At 40.1% G+C, this 21367-nt stretch overlaps 1 protein-coding gene across 9 annotated transcripts in view; it reads left to right on the top strand.

Moving 5' to 3' along the window:
- Positions 1-21367, top strand: part of FARS2 (phenylalanyl-tRNA synthetase 2, mitochondrial) — a 288269-nt gene that overhangs the window by 66982 nt on the left and 199920 nt on the right. For all 9 annotated transcript variants that reach the window (XM_021388665.1, XM_021388660.1, XM_021388659.1 and 6 more), the window contains exon 5: positions 1428-1559. In XM_021388665.1, the coding sequence (XP_021244340.1) occupies positions 1428-1559 (132 nt within the window). The remainder of the gene's footprint in view (positions 1-1427; positions 1560-21367) is intronic.

Below are 21367 nucleotides of genomic sequence, written 5' to 3'. Positions count from 1 at the left end.
TGCTAATATTTCCAGTTTTCTGAATTCTGCACATAAAATTATCAAGGAAGATTAAAATCAATCTGAATCCTGAGGTTGATTTTTAAGAGAGGGAAGAAAATTTGGAAGTATTACTGTATTTGTTCTGAAATCTGCCTCTCCATTTGGAAGTTCATTACCTCCAGAAAAATACTTTGTGACTGTCACTTTTGGCTACACATGCCTGCTTTTCTTGTAACTTTCTGTAGACAAATTTAACATTTCAGAAATGATCGAAGAAAATCTAATTCTTGAGGCTACAGCAAATGTTTTAATTTGGAAAAATTCTCAAGATAAATCATGCAGTTGCATGTTTTAAGTTCCTTATGTGAAACAGATCCAAAAAAAGCCGCTCAGACCAAACCGGGTTGCTAATAGTTGTCATCAGCCAAAGAACCTTGTCTCTGCCCCTTGTTTTCAAGACTGGACTTGTCTAATTGTCAACAACCCTTACACTGATTAGGATTTGGCTTAAATGAAGGGAGGGATGATCTTGGGGTTAAGGCATTACCTGGAGAATTAGCAGTTCAGTTATCTTCCAATTTTTAATGCCTCTTCTTTCTGAGACCTGTTTTTCCTGGTACTTAATGTCTAGAGAAAATTCTTCAGCATAAGAACACTTCTTAAGTGATTATAAGAACTAAAACCCATCAATTTTAATAAGAGCCTTGACAACAGCCCTGCATTTGGCAGCAGTGCAGAGCTTGCCCTTTTCTGGCTCTGCCGCTCTGTGATATCTGGTAGTTCCATCCTTGCTCAGTGGGACTTCAGATGTGTGGGGAGCTCCTGTGCTTCACAAAGTTTAAGGCTGGTCTCCTGGGAGCTACACAAGTCCAGAGTACTCTGCCTGTATTTTCATACAGCATACCTTAATAATGCTGTGCATCTCTAAATGTGTGCGTGTATGTATACTTGTGTGCATCACTCTCTGTTTTTAACTTTCATATTTAAACATACGCAGAAAGAATAGCTGTGTATTTTAAATAGAGTCTGATGAAAAAAATTTCTTGCCTCGTTGATCAGTAGAATGCAAGACTTGAGTAACTTCTCCTCACAGAAAAAACTGCATCCTGGTACAAAAAACAACAAAATCACTGACTTTCCAAAGATTTTGGCTCATTTTCATTCTGTGCCTTGTGGTTGCCAGAGTTTGACAGATGATTGATTTGGTTTCAAAGGATGCTTGAGTTGCACAAAGTGTTTTTCATATTAGGAAAGACATGGTCATTTTTTTTCCCACAAGTTTTAAGATTTATCACCTTGCACAAGTGCTGCAAATTAGTTTGTTTGCTATTTATTTTCTCTGGATTGCTGTAATTGGTGTCATTAGTTGAAGGACGAGTTTTACAGATAATTGGAGGGATGGCCTTTTATGCATATACCCTTTATTTTTTTAAACACTGCTACAGAACTGCAAGTCAGATGGGTAGACTGCTACTTCCCATTTACTCACCCTTCCTTTGAGATGGAGATCAACTTCCAAGGAGAATGGCTGGAGGTCCTGGGCTGTGGCGTCATGGAACAACAGCTGGTTAACTCAGGTACTGAAACTCCTTTACTTCATTGACATCTCTATTAGCAAACACTTCCAGTGCAATCAGTTTCACAGCCTGAAATGCCCCCTTCTCTCCTGGTGAGTGCAGGCATCTCTGTTAGCAGCTGCCACAAATAGTCCTCAGGTGGAACGCAGAGCTTACATGCTGTGATTTGAGCATTACCTCCAAGTGTGTGAGCCAGAGCCTGCAAACAGAGAGCTTGTCTTTTATTTTGTGCAATAAGGAGACAGATGGATTTTGGCTTTAAAAGAGAAACTGATGAATCGGGGTGTGCATTTTTCCTTCTTCCAAGGAGAGTCGTGTGCATGCACAGTTAAGATTTTAGAGTTTCATAATCAAATAACATCCCCTAGTATTTAGAATATGAGAGTGCTCCTGTATCTCTAAAGTGCAGAAAGAGGAAAGTGACTTCTTTCATATTACTGTTTGGTTGTTGGGTAAAAGTAGGGTGCTTCTTAGCTTTGATTAGTTTCTTATATCCTCAGATTTGTTACTAATGCAGTGGCTGTAAACTGCTGTAAAAGCAGCATCATTTGTTTTAATTGGAATTATTACAGAGAAATGTCACCTGACGATTTGCTTTCTGAAAGTTATGTATGAGTACAGAGGAAAGAGAGGGGAAACTGCTATGTTGTTTGGATTATTTTCACAGTGCAAATTTAGCATGCTTGTTTTTTCGGTGACTGACAGACAATAGCAAGTTCTGCCCGGGGCAGCACTCAGACATCTATCATTCAGCGTCTTTCAGTGCTGTTTATTGGGTGTGGGAGACTTTTTAATATGATCCGTGTAATTCTTACAAGTGTGCTCTCAGATAGTCATGGTATACTCACTTGATTTTGTTGCAGTTAGTTTGCAAAGCTATTGTATTTTAATATGTCATGAATTCTTTCTCTTGGTCCAAGTACAGCAACTATTCATGTCCCAGTTATTTGGGACTGCTTATGTTCCTCAGTTTGTGTATATTTTAATGTGATCATTTTCGTTTAAAATAGATGAATCCATTTCTAGAGTTTCTCCCCAATGGGTTAATGCCTCATGCTAATGTTCTTTCTCAGGATATCGTGTTCATGGTATGGTAAATACAACACAGGTTCTGATCAGCCTCACAAGTGAAAAACTACTATGTAATATTATTTTGATCAGGCGTAGTATGCTAATGGCCAGGCTTTCTTCTTGTAAGCTTTTATGTTGCTCCGTTCTTATGTTTAGTTTCCTTTGATGTAAGGGAGGAGAGCTAAACTGTAGCCTCAAAGCCACCACTGGATGTGTGTGCACATGTGTGTATGTGAGTGAATGTGCATGAAATGCCAGCAGGCAGGTTTCTACAGCAGGCAGTGTTTTCAATTTAATGTGCCTCAGCTCTTTTTCACCCCTCTGAATTAAGGCCTTGAAAATTATGCTTCTGCACCAAAACTCTCCTAGATATTAATCATAACTCTAGTTATCCAAGAAAACATGAATTTAGTAACTCAGCTGTAGCTTTTGAATGACTGTATTATTAATTGAAACAGCAGTAGAAAAAGGAAAGATTCCTTTATTAGCAAGGTGTTCTTAGAAGGAGTTGCGCTTTCTGCAGCCACATTTCTGTTTTTCTACTCTCAGGTAACTCTGTGAAAATACACAGCTACAAAAACAGTCTAATGCATATCAGTCTAATTTACTGAAGCATTGATATCTGTTTGCTGAAAGTGAGGAAAAAGTGTGGTCCTAACATGTATTGGCTAACAGTTAGCTTATTTGTTTTAAAGTAATACTGTGGACAAGGTAGGTTTTTTCCATCAGGTAAGTCTTCCCTGTCTTCTGCTGCTTGGAACATTCTTTTCCTTAATCCTCTTTTACAACAGTTTGAAACCCCTGTAGATTCCTGGCATGCTAAGTTGCATCTATTTATGGTGAAGCTAAGCTTGCTCTTACTAACTTGTAGACTTGTGTGTGTGTGTGTGTGTGTGTGTGTTGTAGCAAGCTGCCTTTGCCCAAAAGTGAAAATGCAGAAATCCAGAGAGAAGATTTTCTGTGGAAAACGAAGGTGAAAATTCTTTCCTATCTCCTTCATCTTTTTTTGCTATCAGGACTTCAGTGTCCTCCAAAACCATCTTGCCCTTGAGCAGTTTCTTACCTGCTACCTTTGGAACATCCCTAGCACTTCCAGTATCCACAATCAATGGGTATTAACTATTACTCTGGTCTCATGCCTCTAAGTCTTTGAAAGACCAAAGTTTTAATTTTAAAGCTTTCAGTTTTAAACCAGTACACATCAACAAGGAATAAGATCTTCATCAAACTTGGGAAGGAGACCTGTGACTTCCAAACAGCTCTATCTTTGCACCATTTGTACCAAATACTGCCCACTCTCCTGTATAACAGGCAGCGTTATTTTGAATTAATGGAGATTTACAGCCAAAAGAAACTAGAGTGGACTACTCAGTAGTACATAACATAGGTCTGTAATCTATTTATGGAGGAACACTAGTGTTTTCTTCCCCTATAGCTTGCTCACTAATAATAAACTTCCTTTACTACAGATAAGTGTCACATTGCCTAACATTATGTATCTGTCCTCAGTGCTGTGACTCACACTTCAGACGTATTTCCCCTTGTGAGGGAGTAACTGCTGGTGCCTACACCTTGCTGCTCTGTATGTCTCCTTTGTCAGATGCCCAGAACAGGCACTGCAAATTGCCTGTTCACAACTCAATCTCTTCAAGGACTCTACTGGAAAACACCTCTGTAGAGCTGAATGAAAGAGAGAAACATTACTCATTTTTGGATAGCTAGCCTTGTGCTGAAGGAATATTTCACTGGTGTGCCAGTTCACCAGGTAAATACAGAAAGATCTTTTTACGGCGTACTGCACAGCTTGGTGATAAAAACTGGCAAATAAACTGATGAATTTGCAGAAATTTTAATTTATTTTTATGTCATCCATAACATTTCTAGTATCTTGGAGTTCGGGATTTTTGTTTTATGGTTTCTTTTTTTTTTCCTTGATATACTGTTCAAATACACATCTCTAATGTAATGTTTGCTGGCAAGCATCACTTCTCATTCCAAGAGAAAATATAAGGGAAAGGAAGATAGCTTTTGCCTTCAGAATCCTCACATCCTTTTTTGTGTGTGTGTTACCGCTTGTGGATGTAAGAGTGGTTTGTAAGGCAATCAGAAACGATCAGTTAGAGCAGAAATGCATGTGCCTGTTGATCGATGATGGCTGTAATTTAAACAGCCAGCACAGTTGATTTATTTGTTTATTTCCAAGTTTTGTTCTGTTTCTTAGGTATCTATGATAGCGGAAGATCTGATGAAGCCTTGTGGTTAGATTACAAGGCAAAGTCCGTGCTGCATCGGGGCCGGGATGTTGGGCCATGTGGAGCTGTTTCTCTGTGCTGACAGGAGGTCCTATCGCAGTGACATCTCCCTGCCTGAACTTCTCTGTAGTTCTTTGGGGTGACCCTCATCCTCCTAATGCAGCAAATCTTGATGATAGGGACAGATCGTGTCAGGATTTTTAGTCTTAATTGTAGAATTCCATTCTTGCTTTGATGCCTCCATGGAATTGATGCTAAATTTGTTAAATTGTTTTCAGAAAAAATAATACTTTGTTAAATTTTCTGATGCCTTAGTATGTTTATAAAGGAACATTTATTTGATTTCAGTCACTTTTAAGTAGAATTTGATAAGGACATTAAGTACATGTAAATAGAAATGGATTTGTTATAGGGAAAAACTGGTGAATCTGTTCAAATGTATTGCAAGTACTCTGCCTTACCTGTTTACCTGCTCTACTCTTTTTCCTTTTGAGGTGTGTGAAGATATTCTGTAGGCTCCTTTTTTTTTTTTTCCCTCCCTTTGTATTACTTCTTAACACACTAGATTTCTAGTTTCTGACAGATCTTCACAGTGTAGGTATGATAAAGAACCGAAATATGAGGGGCAGCAAAACAAAATAGCACTTTTTGGTGGCAATTCATTGCTTTGTCATGTGCGACTTCCACACTGTTTTACACCACCTTTGAAGTTTCACATTCCTAATAAGTTAAGCCAACTTGGGATTTGACCAGGGGGGGATAGCAAGCCTTTTTCTTAGTTGTTCACTGCATAGTGGGGATGATCCATTCATCTGAACCATTTCAATTTTATGTGTTAACAGAGAGTAAGGTTTCAGGTGTCTTACAGTGTGCATTGGCAAATAAAATCTACTAGGCAGGATAACTAGCATTTGCATTAATGCCAATCCAGCTACTGAATAATCTTGTTTGCTTTAAGGGAAGTCTCCTCTAGCCAAATGGAAAATATGGAGATATTTATAATTTCTAATGGTGATATTTACTATTCTTAAAAGAAAAAGTAGTACAGGCACTCTATGAGTGTTTTTATAGCGTTGATGAAAAAATATGCACTTACTGCAAAGATGCACAGAATTGTAGGGATTGATGTTACGTGTTCCCCTAAGGCTGACAGTGCTAAAGTAGAATAATTATATGGTAATGTGAACATGAGGGATCACTGTTATAATCTGATATTCAATAAGTATAAAATCTAACTTACTGTACTGTTTAATTTTTCATTTTTATGTGCCCTTTTTTCATCTTAAACTGTACCTGCATACGAAACTTTAATAGGAATGCTATGGATGCATTTTAATGTAAAGCAAAGTTATTTTTATTCTGGATAACACCAGAAAAACACAGAAATTTCACAGTGTAGTAGCAAGTACTCTCAGTTTTAGGTCTGTGAAGAGGAGATGAGGAAATTAATGTCAGTTAACATCACATAAGGTATTTATTTCTGTGCTTCAGGAGTTTACTATTCAAGATTCACAAAGATCGTGTTCATTGGTGGGTGCTGAAATTCCCAGATCTGTATGGAATTACAGGATTAAAACTTCAGAGGCTGTGATCATAGTGTCGCTTAGTACCTGTGAAATTGGAAGCAGTTAGGGTGTGATCCTTTGCTGATTGAAATCAATGGCAATGTTCTTGGTGCTCGCTGTTGGAGAGTATGTTAGCTTGGGACGGAAACATGAAAATTTGACAACTAAATTTTACCTTCCAAACCAAGAAACAAAAAATCTCCCAATTGGGAAAAAAAAAAAAAAACAGTTAAAGAAAAAAAGACATAAAAGATAATTCCATAAATTTTAGTAAGACTCTCTTCCTGATGTTTTTGAACTTCCAGTATTCTGCAGGAAAGTAACCTAGGGATGACATGTCAGATCAAACCTAAGTCAGACATGTCCTGATATGGTGTCTCGTATGGTATCACAGGCAGATGCTTATAGAGTGAAACAGGACATAGATGTTCTGGTACACACTTGCAGCTCTCAGCTTCCTGAGCTGAAAACAATACCTTTGTTTTTATTACTTCCATTAATTTGTTGAAGTGCTATTTTGAGTCCCAGGAAACCTACAGCATCTTCTTTTGACCTTGTCATCTACCAGTTACAGTGAGAAGAGATGCTTGGGTAATAGTTTCTTTTCCTTGCTTATGCCAGTCATGATTTGTGAGTCTCGCTAGTTATTTCTTTCCAGGCCAAAGGATGCTATCATACAGTAACCTCCTGTGTGGGAGCTGATCCATATGTTTGTGATAGCTCTTATCTGCATCTTTTCCAGGTTTTTACCGTAGGAGGCCTGCATCTAATGTTCGATTTGTGGGCATACAGTGTTTTTATACACCAGCATAAAAAGTTTGCATTCTCTTTTCCTTTTTTGATGATCCTTAGCATTCATTTTGCAGTACTTACTTTAATGAGCCATAAGTTGAAAAATGAAGGAAGGCTTTGTATGAGAATGGTGGGAGATGAACCCTTTGGTCGCTGCTGGGTTCTCTGCAGTGTTCTGTAAAACAGATGTTCGGCTCTGGGTGCGAGCTCAGGTTGGTGTTGTGTTTCCTAGGATTATGAATTGTGAAGGCAACCATATTTAGGCTACCAGTAGGAAGAATTGGGAAGACTTTTTTGTGGTGCATATACATTTTTCTTCCTTCCACATCAGAAAGTAACTTTGGTGTTTACAATCTTAAGAAACAGCTGGCTCCCTTTTTTTATTCTTTTTTTTCCCAGTATGAATAGGAGATTGTCGTAGCTTTAGCGAGGAAATGGGTAGGTACTGGGTCTTCAGTAAGGCTCTGATGAGAACTTTATGTCAGCAGTTTGCATATGGTGACATTAAAAATTAAAAGTTGTTGTGCAGTCTTGGACTTCAAATTGTGTGTGATATCCTGATTTTATAACAAAGGCGGCTTCCCTGCTACTGTTCTTCTTGTTAATTTTGTGTATGCTTTCTGTGAAGAAGAAATTGTCAACCTTGTCTAAATGTCTTTGTGGGTGAATACTGTTGGAACACAAAGAAGGGAGTTTATCCCATTGCTTTTATTTTAAAAGGTGGAAGCGTATTTGTCATCAGTGAACTCCTTGGTTAAACCTGATTCTTGAAGTGTAAACTTTTTTAGCATTTGGAAGCCTTTTTATTGATCAGTGGCAGGACTTATTTCCAAAATTTAAATAGTACTTGGCCCAGGGCTGCCACCTTCAGCCAAATAGTTGTCTTGACATGTAGATCTTGCTTGGCTGTAACACTGCAGTAAATACATTTTTCTTTAATCATTTATTGAAGATCCTCAAAACCGTGCAAAGGGAAGTAACAATTTTAAGTACTTACCCTGCCCCCTCCTTTTTTTTTTTTTTTTTTGCAAAGGGATTATTAGGTTTGGACAGTCTTCATGGGCAGTAAATTAGTAATTAACAGAACAATTATGTCAGTGTTACCTTATTGACATAGAGGAGAGTTGATTTTTTTTTTTTAATTTATGAACCTGTTCTTAAATCAAATTTTAGTTAAGGGTGAGTTGGTTTCATATATCAATCAGCAGGAGGTGTTTTGGGGAAGGGGGAAATTTAATATCTTTCATCTAGCAGTTTTTTTTTCCTGTTTGGCTTTTGCCTGGTAAATTACATTAAAATGTTGGAGCAGATGGTGCATGTGGCTTAAATAGTATGCAGACCCATGTTCTGTCTATGCTAACAGCTCTCTGTGGGGACCTTGAAATAGTTAAAGCTGTATGTGTGTATATGGATAGAGCGTAGAAGGATAAATATAATGCATTTAAAATACATTCCTGCAATGTTTCAAGGTGAAATTAAAGTTGCAGAGGTCTATTGCTGTCTTGAGCAGCTGGGGCCTCCCAAGAACGTGGGATAAAAACAAGCATGGGGGATGCTGGGTGGGCTGCAGTCCTTCCCACACAGTACACCAAAGAGATTCAAGTCTGCAATGCAGGCTTCACAGTTCCCCATCACAAGCCTTTCAATGTTTGAAATCTGTTCTTTTTAGGTCACTGTCTGTCTCCTATGCAACCACATCGCTGCAGTACCCTGACATGTCCCAGTCTTTTCTGTGCTTATTCTCTTGAGACGGTTATGAGATAGGGAAGTGTCATCATCCCTGTTTTGTGGCCTGGAACTGAAGTACACAGGAGACTGACACACACACGCATGCTTTAGACAATGGTGTTAGCTTCCTCAGAGAGAAAGTTTGATTTCCTACAGTGTTTATTATACCCATAGAGAAAAGAGGTCTACCACCATGCTTTGAAGGCATGACTCAGGGTTCTTTTCTGGATCACTCTACCAGGCAGCTTCTCTCTGTTACTGGCTGCAGGGGGAGCCTCCTCTCCTGATTTAGGCAGGTCCCTGAAGGTAAAGCAGTCAGTGTTTCAGATTAAATGAAATTAATGGGAAATTAGGAAGCAAATCGGCTTGAGTGACTTCTGTCTGTGACAGAAATGAGAGCTGAATCCAAGCTGTAGGTTTATGTCTCAACTTCTGAGTCATCTTTGTCTCACTCTAGTGATTACATGTGCACATACACATATTTACCTATATGTATGTATGCACGTGTACTCACAGAGATGAAAAACAAGTGACAAAATAAATATGAGACAGATGTGGCTTATTATCATTGTTTTTGTGGTTCCCCCCTGCCCAGTGGAAACATAACAGCAGGTTGTCACAGCTGGCTAATTCCAGGGATACTCCACTAAACTGGCAGCCACCGAAATTTTGCTGTGGCCGCTTGGATTTAGTGCTGGTGTGGAACTGTAGGCTTTTAGAGAAAGGTGTGACTGAATACTTGTCCATATTCTGCAACCTTTTGTACAGGTACCCACAAACGTATGGTCTTGGCACATCTAGAAAAATGTATGCCAAGAACAGTGCTGATGAGTTTAAAAGGGAATAAGTAATAAGGCAGAAGACCTGATTTTCCGCCCCAAAATACCTGATGATCCAGCCTCTTTCTGTACAAGGAGAGGAGCTGTGATTGTAATCACTTGAGTGGCTTTAGGAGGCCTGTGTAAAAGCCTTGAAAAGTAAGTTGAGCTGTGTTGGGGTGGGGAAAGAAATTATCTGCCCTTAGTTGACTATACATCTCTTGGCTGGAAAAGAATCACCCATAGCCAGGGGCAACAGAAATGTCAGCCACTTTTACAACCTCTTTGTGATAACAGTTGGTGACAGCTTCCTTCAAGATCACAAACCTAAGCGACTGCTTGTATTGCAGTCCAACAAAGGGAATCGATAAAGTGCTGTTCCATAATTTGTTGAGTTGGACCGAAGCCTTTTTTTAAAAAGTTTTTGCAGAATCAGACTGTAGAATGTATAGAAAAGCCCAGGTTGGAAAGGACCTTGAGGATCATCTGGTCCAACCTTTCATGTTAAAACCAGGACCTAGGCAAGATTGTCTTAACACCTTGTCTAGCTAAACCTTAAAAGTATCATGTGCTAGTGAATCCATCATATCCTTGGACAGGTTATTCCAATGATTGATCGTTCTCACAGTAAAAATTTTTCCTCTTATATCAAATTGGAATATTCCCAGCACATTTTGTACCCACTGCCCCCTTGTCTCTTAGATGTGATCCAGACTCCCAGGAACTTAAAGGTTTGAGTACCTATAAAGTATTTTTAACTTGGAATGACTCTTATACAGAAAATCTATTTCTTCTATCTCCTTTCTTTTCACTGGAAGAAGGAATCAGGGAGAGTTTATTTCCTACTTTTGGCTGAAGATTGCCAATTCAGTTTGATATTGTGTTGGTTTCTTTTGAGCTGACTAGGAGGAAGTCTTGGTCTTGCCTTGATAAACCAGAACGTAAAAGTGAGTTGCGCGGAGTTGATGCTGTGGTCAATCAAAGCAGATGTTTTATTTCTTACCTGTTTCTCTTCATCCGTTACCCACAGCTGCACCACCAAGTCTGATGTGTGTACTGTATTATAAACTACCTTTCCTCCACCCTTCCCTTTTCCTTGTCAAAAAACTTGCCTCTTGTCTCCTCCTTAATTTACAGCTCTATTTTTAAAACTGTTTTTTCATCAAGTTTTTCATCCAGAAGGAACCCATAAAATTTTTGAAATGTTGCTTTCTCTGATTTTATTGCCTTTGACAGACTCATTATGTATGTTAGAGCTGGTGTTCTTCAAAAGAATTAGTATAAGCTTACTCCCAATCTCTATGTGTTTGTGTGGAATGAACAAATACAGTATTCCATTTTATGACAATTCTATTACACCTATTTCTGGGAAATGTGTTATTTATTTGCAGGGGTATTTTGTGGGGAAGTAAGGAGAGGATTGGATTTTGAAGTGAGTAGTTATTATAGAACTTGGATGGCCATTTGAGTTTGTGGCTCCATATGATTTTGCCAGCTGAGTAGTACTGTCAATAGATTTAGAGGATAATTTCACTTTCATGGTGCAAAACCACATTTTTAGATGAAATTTATGTTCCTTATCTTTGCAATTTAGGAAACTACTTTGTCTTCATGCTTCATTTTCTCCTGCCCAAAAATATCTGTGGAAAAGTGTTAACTCAGTCTAACATCAATCTTGAAACCAGCAAGAGTGGTTATTTGATTGTCTGGCGCATGGTACTTCTTTCCATCTAGCAATGAAAGCTTTTTCTAGTGTGTGAACCTGATTTTAGTCTGTTTGGAATCTAAAAAAGAAAAAATAAGGTGATAGAATGCGTAGTGTCATCCTCTAATGTTTATATTACACTTAAAATACTCTGCCCATGTGTATGCATTACCTCTCCTTCCCTTTATTCTTTTTTAAATCAAAAGTAAATTAAAGGTTTAGTAATTCAGTGTGATTTGTCTCCATGGGATCCAGCAGGAGGAATTGAGTGCCACACAGGAGAGAAAGCTAAATGTGTAGTTAATACTAAGTAACTATGAAGGAGAAGGAAGTGCTGGCCTTGAAAACCATGAAGAGCAACGATTTATAGCACAGAGAAGGTGTTTCCCTTGCCTTTATTTATGGAAATGAAAATACTGCCAAATAATACTGTTGAATTACCACACTGTTATTTGGTGAATGCTGAATGTTTTTAATCAGCTAGGAGTTAGTCCAGTGAGCCTAATATAATTCCTCATCAAGCTAGGATACCCCATGGGTTTTTTTTTTTTTTGTTTTGTTGCATTGTAATATTCCTTTTTGCTTTTTGCAGAACACTTATCAGAACTACCCAACTGAGGGTGGGGGAGAGATTTTACTGGCATGCTTCTATCTGTACCTGACTCTGTTACACAAGCTCAGCTGAGATAGTTTCAATTCGGCTGAGATTAGATCAAACATTTTAGGAAGTATGTCTCTTTACTAGATTGCAAACACAGACTTAATTTTTTATTTCTGGAGGAAGAAATCTTGGTTAGGATGTTCCTGTCGTGCATCACTTCTTGTCATTCAGATTTCTAGCTGCTGCATGGAATGAATGAATGCAGTTATCCTGTGTGAGTGTTGGAGGCTGAATACTCTTTTACGTTTTAAGAAAATAACAAACTATTGACAGTGTATGGATGATCGGCTTTTCCACCTCTGTACCATTCATCAAGATCTTCATGTCACTGAGCTGTGAGGCATATGTCTTTAGATGGCAATGGCTGGGGGATAGGAACCTTAGTGTGTCATATCGTTTATAGAGTCATAGAATAACTTGAGTTGTAAGAGATCCACAAGATCCATTGAGTCCAATTCCTGGCTCCACACAGTACCACCTAAAAATCAGAGCCTGTGTCTGACTGTGTTGTCCAAGCACTCTTTGAACTGTGGCACTCAGGGCTGTGCCCACTTCCCTGGGCAGCCTGTTCCGTGTCCACTGCCCTGGGCAGCCTGTTCCATGTCCACTGCCCTCTAGTGCAGAACCTTTTCCTAAACACCAACTTGACCCTCCCCTGACACAGCCCCATGCCATTCCCTCGGGCCCTGTCACTGTCACAGAGAGCAGAGCTCAGCACTGCCCCTCCACTCCCTGTGAAGAGCTGCAGCCGCCATGAGGCCTCTCCTCAGCTTCTCTGTTCTGGGCTGAGCAAACCCAGGAACCTCAGCTGCTCCTCATACACCTTCCCCTCCAGACCCTTTTCCATCTTCACAGCCCTTCTTTGGGCACTCTCTAATAGGTTTATGCCCTTCTTATATGGTGGCACCCAAGCCTGCCCCCAGTGCTGGAGGTGCGGTTGCATAGGGCAAAGGGGACAACCCCTCCCCTTGCCTGGTTGCAGTGCTGGGTCTGGTGCACACCAGGGTACAGTTGGCCCTTTGGGCTGCTAGGGCACACTGCTGGCTCAGTCAACTTACTGCCACCCAGAGCACCCAGATCTCTTTCAACAGGACTGCCCTGCAACCGCTCATTGAGAGAGTTAATGGTGATTTCCTGCTGATCATGCCACTGTGGTGACAACAGCCTAGACTGAGCCAGTGACACCAGCCTCATATGCCTCATTTGGGCCAGAGGCTGGCAGGATTGGCTTGCCTGGCTGTCTCTGTGCCAGCACCTCATGATCCACTGTTAACCGCATGCGTGAGCTGTGGCTGGGGAAGTTTGTTTGAATTGTGTGTAAGCAAATACGGAACAACTCAGAGCCAGAGTTCAGTCACCACTCCTGCCAGCAGAATAGCCTTTTATGTTGCTATAAATTCAGACTTCGTAGAAGTACCTAAGTCAGCTCTGCTGATTTTGTTTGAGGCTTGTATTATAAAGAATAACTTAGCTTGAATCTTGCTTGGTTTCTTCTGTAGTTGGCCTGATTTGCTTTGCAGTTCATTGTTAACAACAAGGAGATCTCTATGAGCAGTAGAGAAGATAAAACATAAAGCATTTGAATATGAAAGTGCTGGGAAGGAGGTGATTATCTTGTGAGGGGTGATGGCATTTCCAGAAGGAGGGAGAGAATCTGGAACAGACTTGGCACCTCTGTTCTGCTGGAGCATTTCTGTGGCACAGCTAGGGGTTGGAGACAGCTCATTCTGGGTGGTGTACCAACTAGTTACAAGCAGAGTTTGCTGCTGCACTGAAATGAATCAGGGAAAAATGTCAGCCTGTATTAACACTTCTCTCCATGTAAATAACCATGACAGGTTACTAATAGATATTCCAGCAATGTATCCTTTTTCCTGAACAGAACAGATGCCATAAATTATGAAGTCTGATGACTACGTAGTGAGCATCAGTAGTAGGTTTGAGCCTAAATATTCTGTCATAATCGCACTAAACTTCTGTATATAACAGTAAATAGAATTTAAGAGGTAGCCATGGAGGTAATCTGGTACCTGTCTTGTTGGGGGCCAAGTTGGAGGAGAGGTTCAGGGAGGAGGCTTGCTGCTTTGCTTTCTTCTGAGGGCCATTTAGATTATTTAAAAACCTTAGACGAATGTTTGAAAATCTTGGCTAGATCTGTATTCTCTGGGTCAAAATTTGCCTTTATCAAGAAAACTAGAAAAAAATAAAATTTCACAACTAAGAGCCATAAGCTGGTGGCTATAACTTTGTCCCACTTCAGCTCCTCCCCCTGCAATGCACAGTGACTTTTATCTCCTTTTTATCTTAAAATTGTGAGAAGACTGGAAAAATAACAGAATAATGATTCTTCTAACCCTGAGAATTGTTGCCCTTCTTATTCTGAAGCTTGAGCTGCTTGTTCAACAATATCATTTGTCTTTATGCAGATGTTAGAGATTAATGCCTAGATTGTTTTTAAGGACAGGAAAAGTTGTAAATTACAATAATTAAAGTAGGTTTACCAAGTTTTCTTCTAGAACAGTGATGGATGCAAAAAACCCATGCTGTTTGTGATAGAAGAAAAGTTATTAGGATTCATTTAAATAAGCTGAGACTCCAGTTGGAAGTGCAGCTTTAACTGTATGGGTTGAAAAGTATTTAGCTAATGAATTATTCCAACAAACAAGTACAGTGAGGGGAATCCTTTTCTCCTATTAGTTCAGATTTATATAGCATCTTTCAGAAGTGACAGTTAAACTCTTGACTGCAGTCCTTTTTCATCTTTGAGAGAATTTGTCCTTGATACTGCCACATGTGTTACGGTAGAAACAGTAATTGCCAAAACCTCTCTGCTACTGTACTAGAAGCTATTACAAACAAAATGGGTGGAACTACTCATCTTTACAAGTGCTAAATTACTTCCTATTCTTATTGAATAAAAGCTAGTGATCTTAAATAGGAAACCTCTTCCTGTATTGGCAGTTTATGCTGCTATTTTTATTTATTTAATAGGAGCTAAAGTTCATCTTGTAAAGGAAGGGCAACTTTTCCTAGGGTTATCTGCTCACTAAAGGCAGATTGTCCTGTGTCTGCTCTCTTGAAGTTGCAACTCTTGTGCATCATAGGCCCGTGAGCAGGAGGAACAAAAACCGTGCATTTACAGGAAGCTAGAATTCACATATTCCATCTAAAGGTGCACTTAATCATGCAGTAGTTTAAAACAGTATTTATGTATTTTCTTTTGCTATCAGCTTTCACATATCAATAGTGAACTCAAGCAGTCTGTGCAGGAGTGTTTGCCATGTTCTGCATATGGCTGATTGGACGAGCTGTGAAGAAACATTAGACAAATGTTGTAGCACCCTCTGCAGAGTTCCCTGAGTTGTTCTCTGCCATATATGTTTTTTTGCTTTTTAATAGTACCCAGTTGATGACAGTGATGCACTGGTGAGTCTCTGGTTTCTTTAAATGTGACCCTAGGAGCTGCTGTCCTGCTGGGACAAGAAACAAGCTGCTGCTTTGTTTAGACAGCTTGTGAAGCTGACCAGAATTGCTTCTAGCTCAAAAAAAGTGTTTCTGTGTCTACTGTTAATCGATACAAAATACTCTCAATAAAAGCAGACCTGTGTGGAAACCTGGGACAGAGAGAAGAAAGACTGTAATTTAGTGAAGACTGTAAGTATAAGACTGTAAATTAATGAAAATAAGATGAAGTGGTTTTTGTGGTGTTCCATTAGTAGTTCTGTATTTGTCACCTTTGGGGCTCTCACTGAAGCATAAAGTCTTGAAAACAGGGGAGTGGGAGCAGCAGAATAGGAATGTTATGTTACTTTATGTTAGTAGACGTAATGTTTACACAGATATGGCTGTTCACTGCTCCTTTAATATGTAACAAACTATTCACAATCACCGTTATCACCCTGGAGTTTTCTACCAGATACATGCATGCGGAACTGTGAGAGGAGGTTGGCATTGTTTTCCTAGACTAAATTAGCATAATGGTTCTTGCAGATGGAAAAGTCCAGTCACAGTCACCCAAAAAAGCACAGATCCTTTAGTCATTTTCAACAGGCAGCCTCTTGTCTTCATTACTGTCTACCACACCTGCAGGTGTGATACTCTGCGGTAAGAGAAAATCATTAATTCTTCCCTTGAAAAGCTCAAATTTGAAAAAGCTAGTGTTCCCCTACAATGACCTCCTTGCTGCCTTATGATACTCAACAGGAAGAGAAAATCAGTAACTCTTTCCTTGAAAGGCTCAAATATGAAAAAGCTGGAGTTCCCCTGCAGTGACCCTTTTGCTTCTTTACTCCCACCTTCCTTTCATTATTTCTCTTTTCTCAGGGCTTGAGTGAAAATGCATACACCTTAAGTTATGGAAAAGCTCTGCAGCTGTACAATCCGTAGATAGAGTTTAAGGAAGGTGAACTAAGGGGCACTGAATCTGTAATTTCTTTTATGTGTTCTTCACATTTGTGCAACACAGAGCTACCAGGGCCTTCCCAGACTCTCTGGAGACACCCAAAAGGCTTCATACCAGAACGGAGTAATTGCAGGAAGTATGCTGGCAGCTGAAGGACAGCCCCAAGATGATTTTCAAACCACAACTGAGGAAGCTGTCAAGGAAGTGTGACAGCAGGGGAGATACCTGCATGAGCTCATGAGCTCTGTTCTCTGTTACCTGTAAAAGGCTTCTATTCTTCACTGAATCTGTGAATTCACTGGGCTCGAGTCTGTCCCAGGGCTTGCTTTTTTACTGGTTCTGGACACATGCTTTCAATAACAAAAGCATCCGAGAGGTGATTGAAGACCTCTGTTGAGGGCCTGAGCCTTGGTCCGTTGGTATTTTCTTGCTCAATTTCCAGTTTCTTTGGGTAGAGTAACAGTTTTCATTTGGATAATCCACTGTGTGGACTTACCTGCCATGACTGCAGAGGTGTTAAGTGAAAGCTGATGTCTTTCTCTGGAAGAGTGAAAAAGCATGAAGAGGCTCGGTGTGGGATTGGGGCAGAGTACTAGAAATTAGTATAAGGAGTTGGGTGTTGGTGAGAGCAGAGAGTGAAAAAGATGGAGCAGTGGTTCCTTGACAGCTGAAATTTAGACACTACAGCAGCTGTAAGTGGAGCGGAGTAAAAATCTGAGGAGTCAGGACTGGGTTTTTGTATTTCTTTGTTTCTTATATGAAATCAGAGGGTTTTTTACTTTTGTTCTTCTAAGGACATGTCAACCGAAAAATTAAATGTAAGATGTGAAGTCTGATGGCTTGATGGGGGTGTAGGGAAGACCAACGCTCTCCTGAGACCTTACATTCTTTCACTATTCCTTACCCTTAATAGACTTAAAATTTCCAGAAGCATAGTCCTACCTTACTGAAAAACTCCTCACTCACCATTCATTAGCCATAATATAAATTACTTTTTGCCATGATGCTTTGGCACCAGTCCAGACTTGGATAATCTCTTACAAATTCTGTGGTTTGAGAAAATATTAATATACAGATATTCTAACACTGAGGTCTTTTTAGCTGCTGAAATGCTTCTATCATTTGAATCCTCTGTTTGATGAACCCAAGGGGAGTGTGGATCTAGGTATATGGGAATAGCGTAATTCTATTAATTAATCTCTTAATTAAGCAGTGCTTCTGGCTGTCCTCGGTGGCAGAAATGCGACTAATCCTTGTTCTGCTTAGATGCCCTCCATTGGTTAATAGTAAGAACAGTGCTGTTATATTGCGTTTTTCATTGCCATGCCTTAACTGTGCGTTTTTTGTTTGTTTGTTGGTTGGTTTAATAAAAGCTATATTTTTAGCCTCATTTTACAGAAGGGAAAATTGCAGCATAGCTCAGTGAAGTTACTTGTCCAGTGTCACCTTGCCATCTACTCAGAGAGATAGCTCTCTTTGGTAGTTTGTTTTCTATAAGGGCAGTATTACTGCTATCTTGTCACCTTCCAGCTGGAACATAACTTTTTGCTTCATGTATTTGTATGTTCTTTTACGTTACTATGTCATTTTCTGAATGTTTTAATCTTCTGACTCAGAAAGTTTGCTAGTGCTGAGCTTGTCTTTTGTTATTCTTTTTTACTTCAAAAGCTCCAAGCCAGAAGAAGCAAAACAAACACCGAGAAAGCCTACTCAGGGAGTAGACTCCCTGAGATCCCCAGAGTTTTTTCTAATAGCCACAAATCTTTCTTCAATGGTCTTTCCTTTCTTCTAACATGTGATTGGTGTACTTGGACTAACGCATTGCTAAAGGTTTGGAAAACCCTCTGAGATTACTTGTAAACAATTCATCTAGAATTCCACAGTACACTGATTTCACTTGTCACATTATAGTTAATAGATGCTGCCAAACTAGGGATGTGGCATGTGACAAGATTTTCACTGACTACCACCAGAGTTACGGCTGCTGAAACGTCACTTGTATTGCTATATTGTAGTTTCTAGTTTCTGTAGCTGGCAAAATACCAAAGCAGATGAATCCTTAGAGCCAGTCCTATTATAAAAGATTCCTATATATGATAAAATTGATAGTGCTTCAAGCCAGTTCTCCAATGTGTGGTTTTTTTTTCTGAAATATAGTCCATTTTCTATCTGCAGAATGGTATGTGATTTCATACAGTAATATTTCATTTTGTCTCTGTGATCAGTAAAGTAATTGTATACAGTGTATGCACTTTTCCTGCACTGAGTAAGATCGGAGCATGGCCATGCCTACTACTAAAAATGGATTTTATTTGGTTTTGTGTTTTCTTTCTGTACAAAAGTTGCATAACCTCATAGATTTAACGTAGATACTGGTAATTCCATTCAGTAGGATTTGCTTGAGCTCAACATATTTGTCACATTCACAGTTTTCTTCAATTTACCTATGTACAAAATGGAGATAATAGCATCTTGACTTTCTGCTGTTGTTTCAGACTTGATTAGCACTCACAAAATACTGTCATAACCTACAGATGGAAGTCAGTCAGGAAGTGCAAAGAAGTCTGGTTGTGAACAAGTGCAGTGTGTGGTAGAACGAGGTAGCCCAAACTTGGATGTTAGTGAAGTGTAAGCAACTCGTGGCAGAGGTGCCAGAGACAAAAAGAGTGTGTCCAGCACGTCAAGGGAGGTGATCTTCCCACTCACTGAGATCTTCTCAGGCTGAGAAACTTGGGACTGTTCAGCCTGGAGAAAACTGAATGGGGATCATATTGATGCTTAGAAATAAGTAACAGATGGGAGTCGAGTGGACAGGGCCAGGCTCTCTTCAGTGGAGCTCAGTGAAATCATAAGGGGCACAAACTGGAACACAGGAAGTTCCATCTGAACATGAGGAAAAACCTCACTTTAAAGATGACAGAGCATAGGAACAAGCTGCCCAGAGAGGTTGTGGAGTCTCCTTCTCTGGAGATATTCAAGACCTGTCTGGACACTTTCCTGTGTGACTTACTGTAGAGAGCTGCTTTAGGAGAGTGTTGGACTTGATGATGTCCAGGGTCACTTCCAACCCCTACAATTCTGTGATTCTTTGACTTGTAAGCAGATATTGAAAAGCGTGCAGCAGGGCTGCCATAGCACTGAGTGTGTGGCCTTCTGAGAGAGGTACAGCCTCTGACCCCCAGGAAATTCAAAATTGAGCAGTCTGATACAGAAGCCAGTTGCTGACGAGAGGGAGCGACAGAATCTTGTTCCTCTGTAAGGTAGCATCACCTGGCCTCTGCTTAATACATTCCAGCATGCTTAGTTTGGGAAGGTCAAATGCAAACTGGCATACTGCCCTTTGTAAGTGGCTAATCTTGCTTATTCCAGCTTCCAGTGAGAGCTGATAGAGATTCTTCTTCTGAAAATGGTGAGCAGATGCTGTGCTTCAGGAGGAAGAACATCTGTGCTGTGGGGCTCTGAGGTTTTGTAGATGATGCTATTAATTGCATCAGTGCTGAGGAGCCCCAAAAAAGGGATTATTGTTATTGAGCATGCACTGAGCAAGTAAAAAGTACAAAAGAATCCCCACTGCAGCACTCACAGAAACTAGCACTGATCTGGCATGTAATGAGTGAAGAATCTAGTGGGTGTAGGAAAAACTGATGAAAGCTGTCACCTTGGGCTTTCTAAGTAAGCTAGTAGGCTTCTGAGTGTTACTGGTCGCAGTGCTTTCAGGCTGCCCAGAATGATGTCCCCTGCTTCAGGGTTATCCAAGGTCTGCACCACAGCCATAACATACAATTGAGACCTTTGCTGGCCATTATTTTACTAGTACATTTTCATATTATTACCAACTTGAAGATGAAGATATATGCTGACAAGGCTCACGCTGAAAAGTTGTGCTTTAGCTTTCTGATCAAAATTTAGGACCATCGTCTACCATGCAAACTCATTTTGCAAGTTATCCAACTTGAACAGTTCCAGAATCCATTTATCATTGTTGCTAAGAAGCATTCGAGGGTTTTGATGCATTTTCAATCACTGCTTACAGCGCTCTGTAATGTTTTCATAGCACTTGGCTTGGTGGCTGTGGTTCTTTGCTGCATAGGTGTTTTTTTATTCTGCTTAAAACACTCTCAGCTTGCAGCAGCTGTGACTTCTGCCCATCAAGATAAAAAGACAGCATTTTTATTGCTGCTGCAAATCTTTCTGCTGGCTGCTTGTAGGTACCTAGTGATACAGCAGCCTGAAAGCCAGCAACACCACTTGCAAGTACTCTGTGGGGGCAAAGTGAGACTAATGCCTATTTCCAGCCCCTTTGGTGAGAACTGCTCCAAGCAGAGAAAACCCCCTCTGTCCTCCCCAGCACGTCAAAATCTGGCAGCTAGCTGCTAATTGCCTTTACAGTGATTCACATGCCATCTGCCATTGCTGGGAGCTTTTGTCATGTGTAGCCGGCTCCAGGCAGGTCCGTAAACTTTGTGCAGTTCTAATGTCAGTGACACCAACTTGATACAGCACGGTAATGACGGTGCTTTTGCTACGTGCAGAAGTTAGTTAAGAGACAATTTACCTGTTATCAGCCTTGCTTTTGGCTTTGAGGGAGCTGCATTTTCAGGGATAAGGAGGGAAAAAACAACCAGACTCATGAAAGATTATGTCAATTGTATGCCTTTAAATGTTCCCCCACCCTCACAGAAACCAACTCACGGATGGTGGGAGAGAGCTGTCAAAATGAATAGAACTGCAAGGGATTATCATGCATTTGTGCATGGCACCTCATCCGCAGGTCAGGAACAAGCAGAAGAGAGCGTGATGTCCCTGCCTGGAGG

This window comes from Numida meleagris, chromosome 2 (genome assembly GCF_002078875.1).
Source record: "Numida meleagris isolate 19003 breed g44 Domestic line chromosome 2, NumMel1.0, whole genome shotgun sequence".
Lineage (NCBI taxonomy): Eukaryota > Metazoa > Chordata > Aves > Galliformes > Numididae > Numida > Numida meleagris.
The sequence above is the reverse complement of the archived record's forward strand: the minus strand, read 5'-3'. Positions and strand labels throughout refer to the sequence as shown.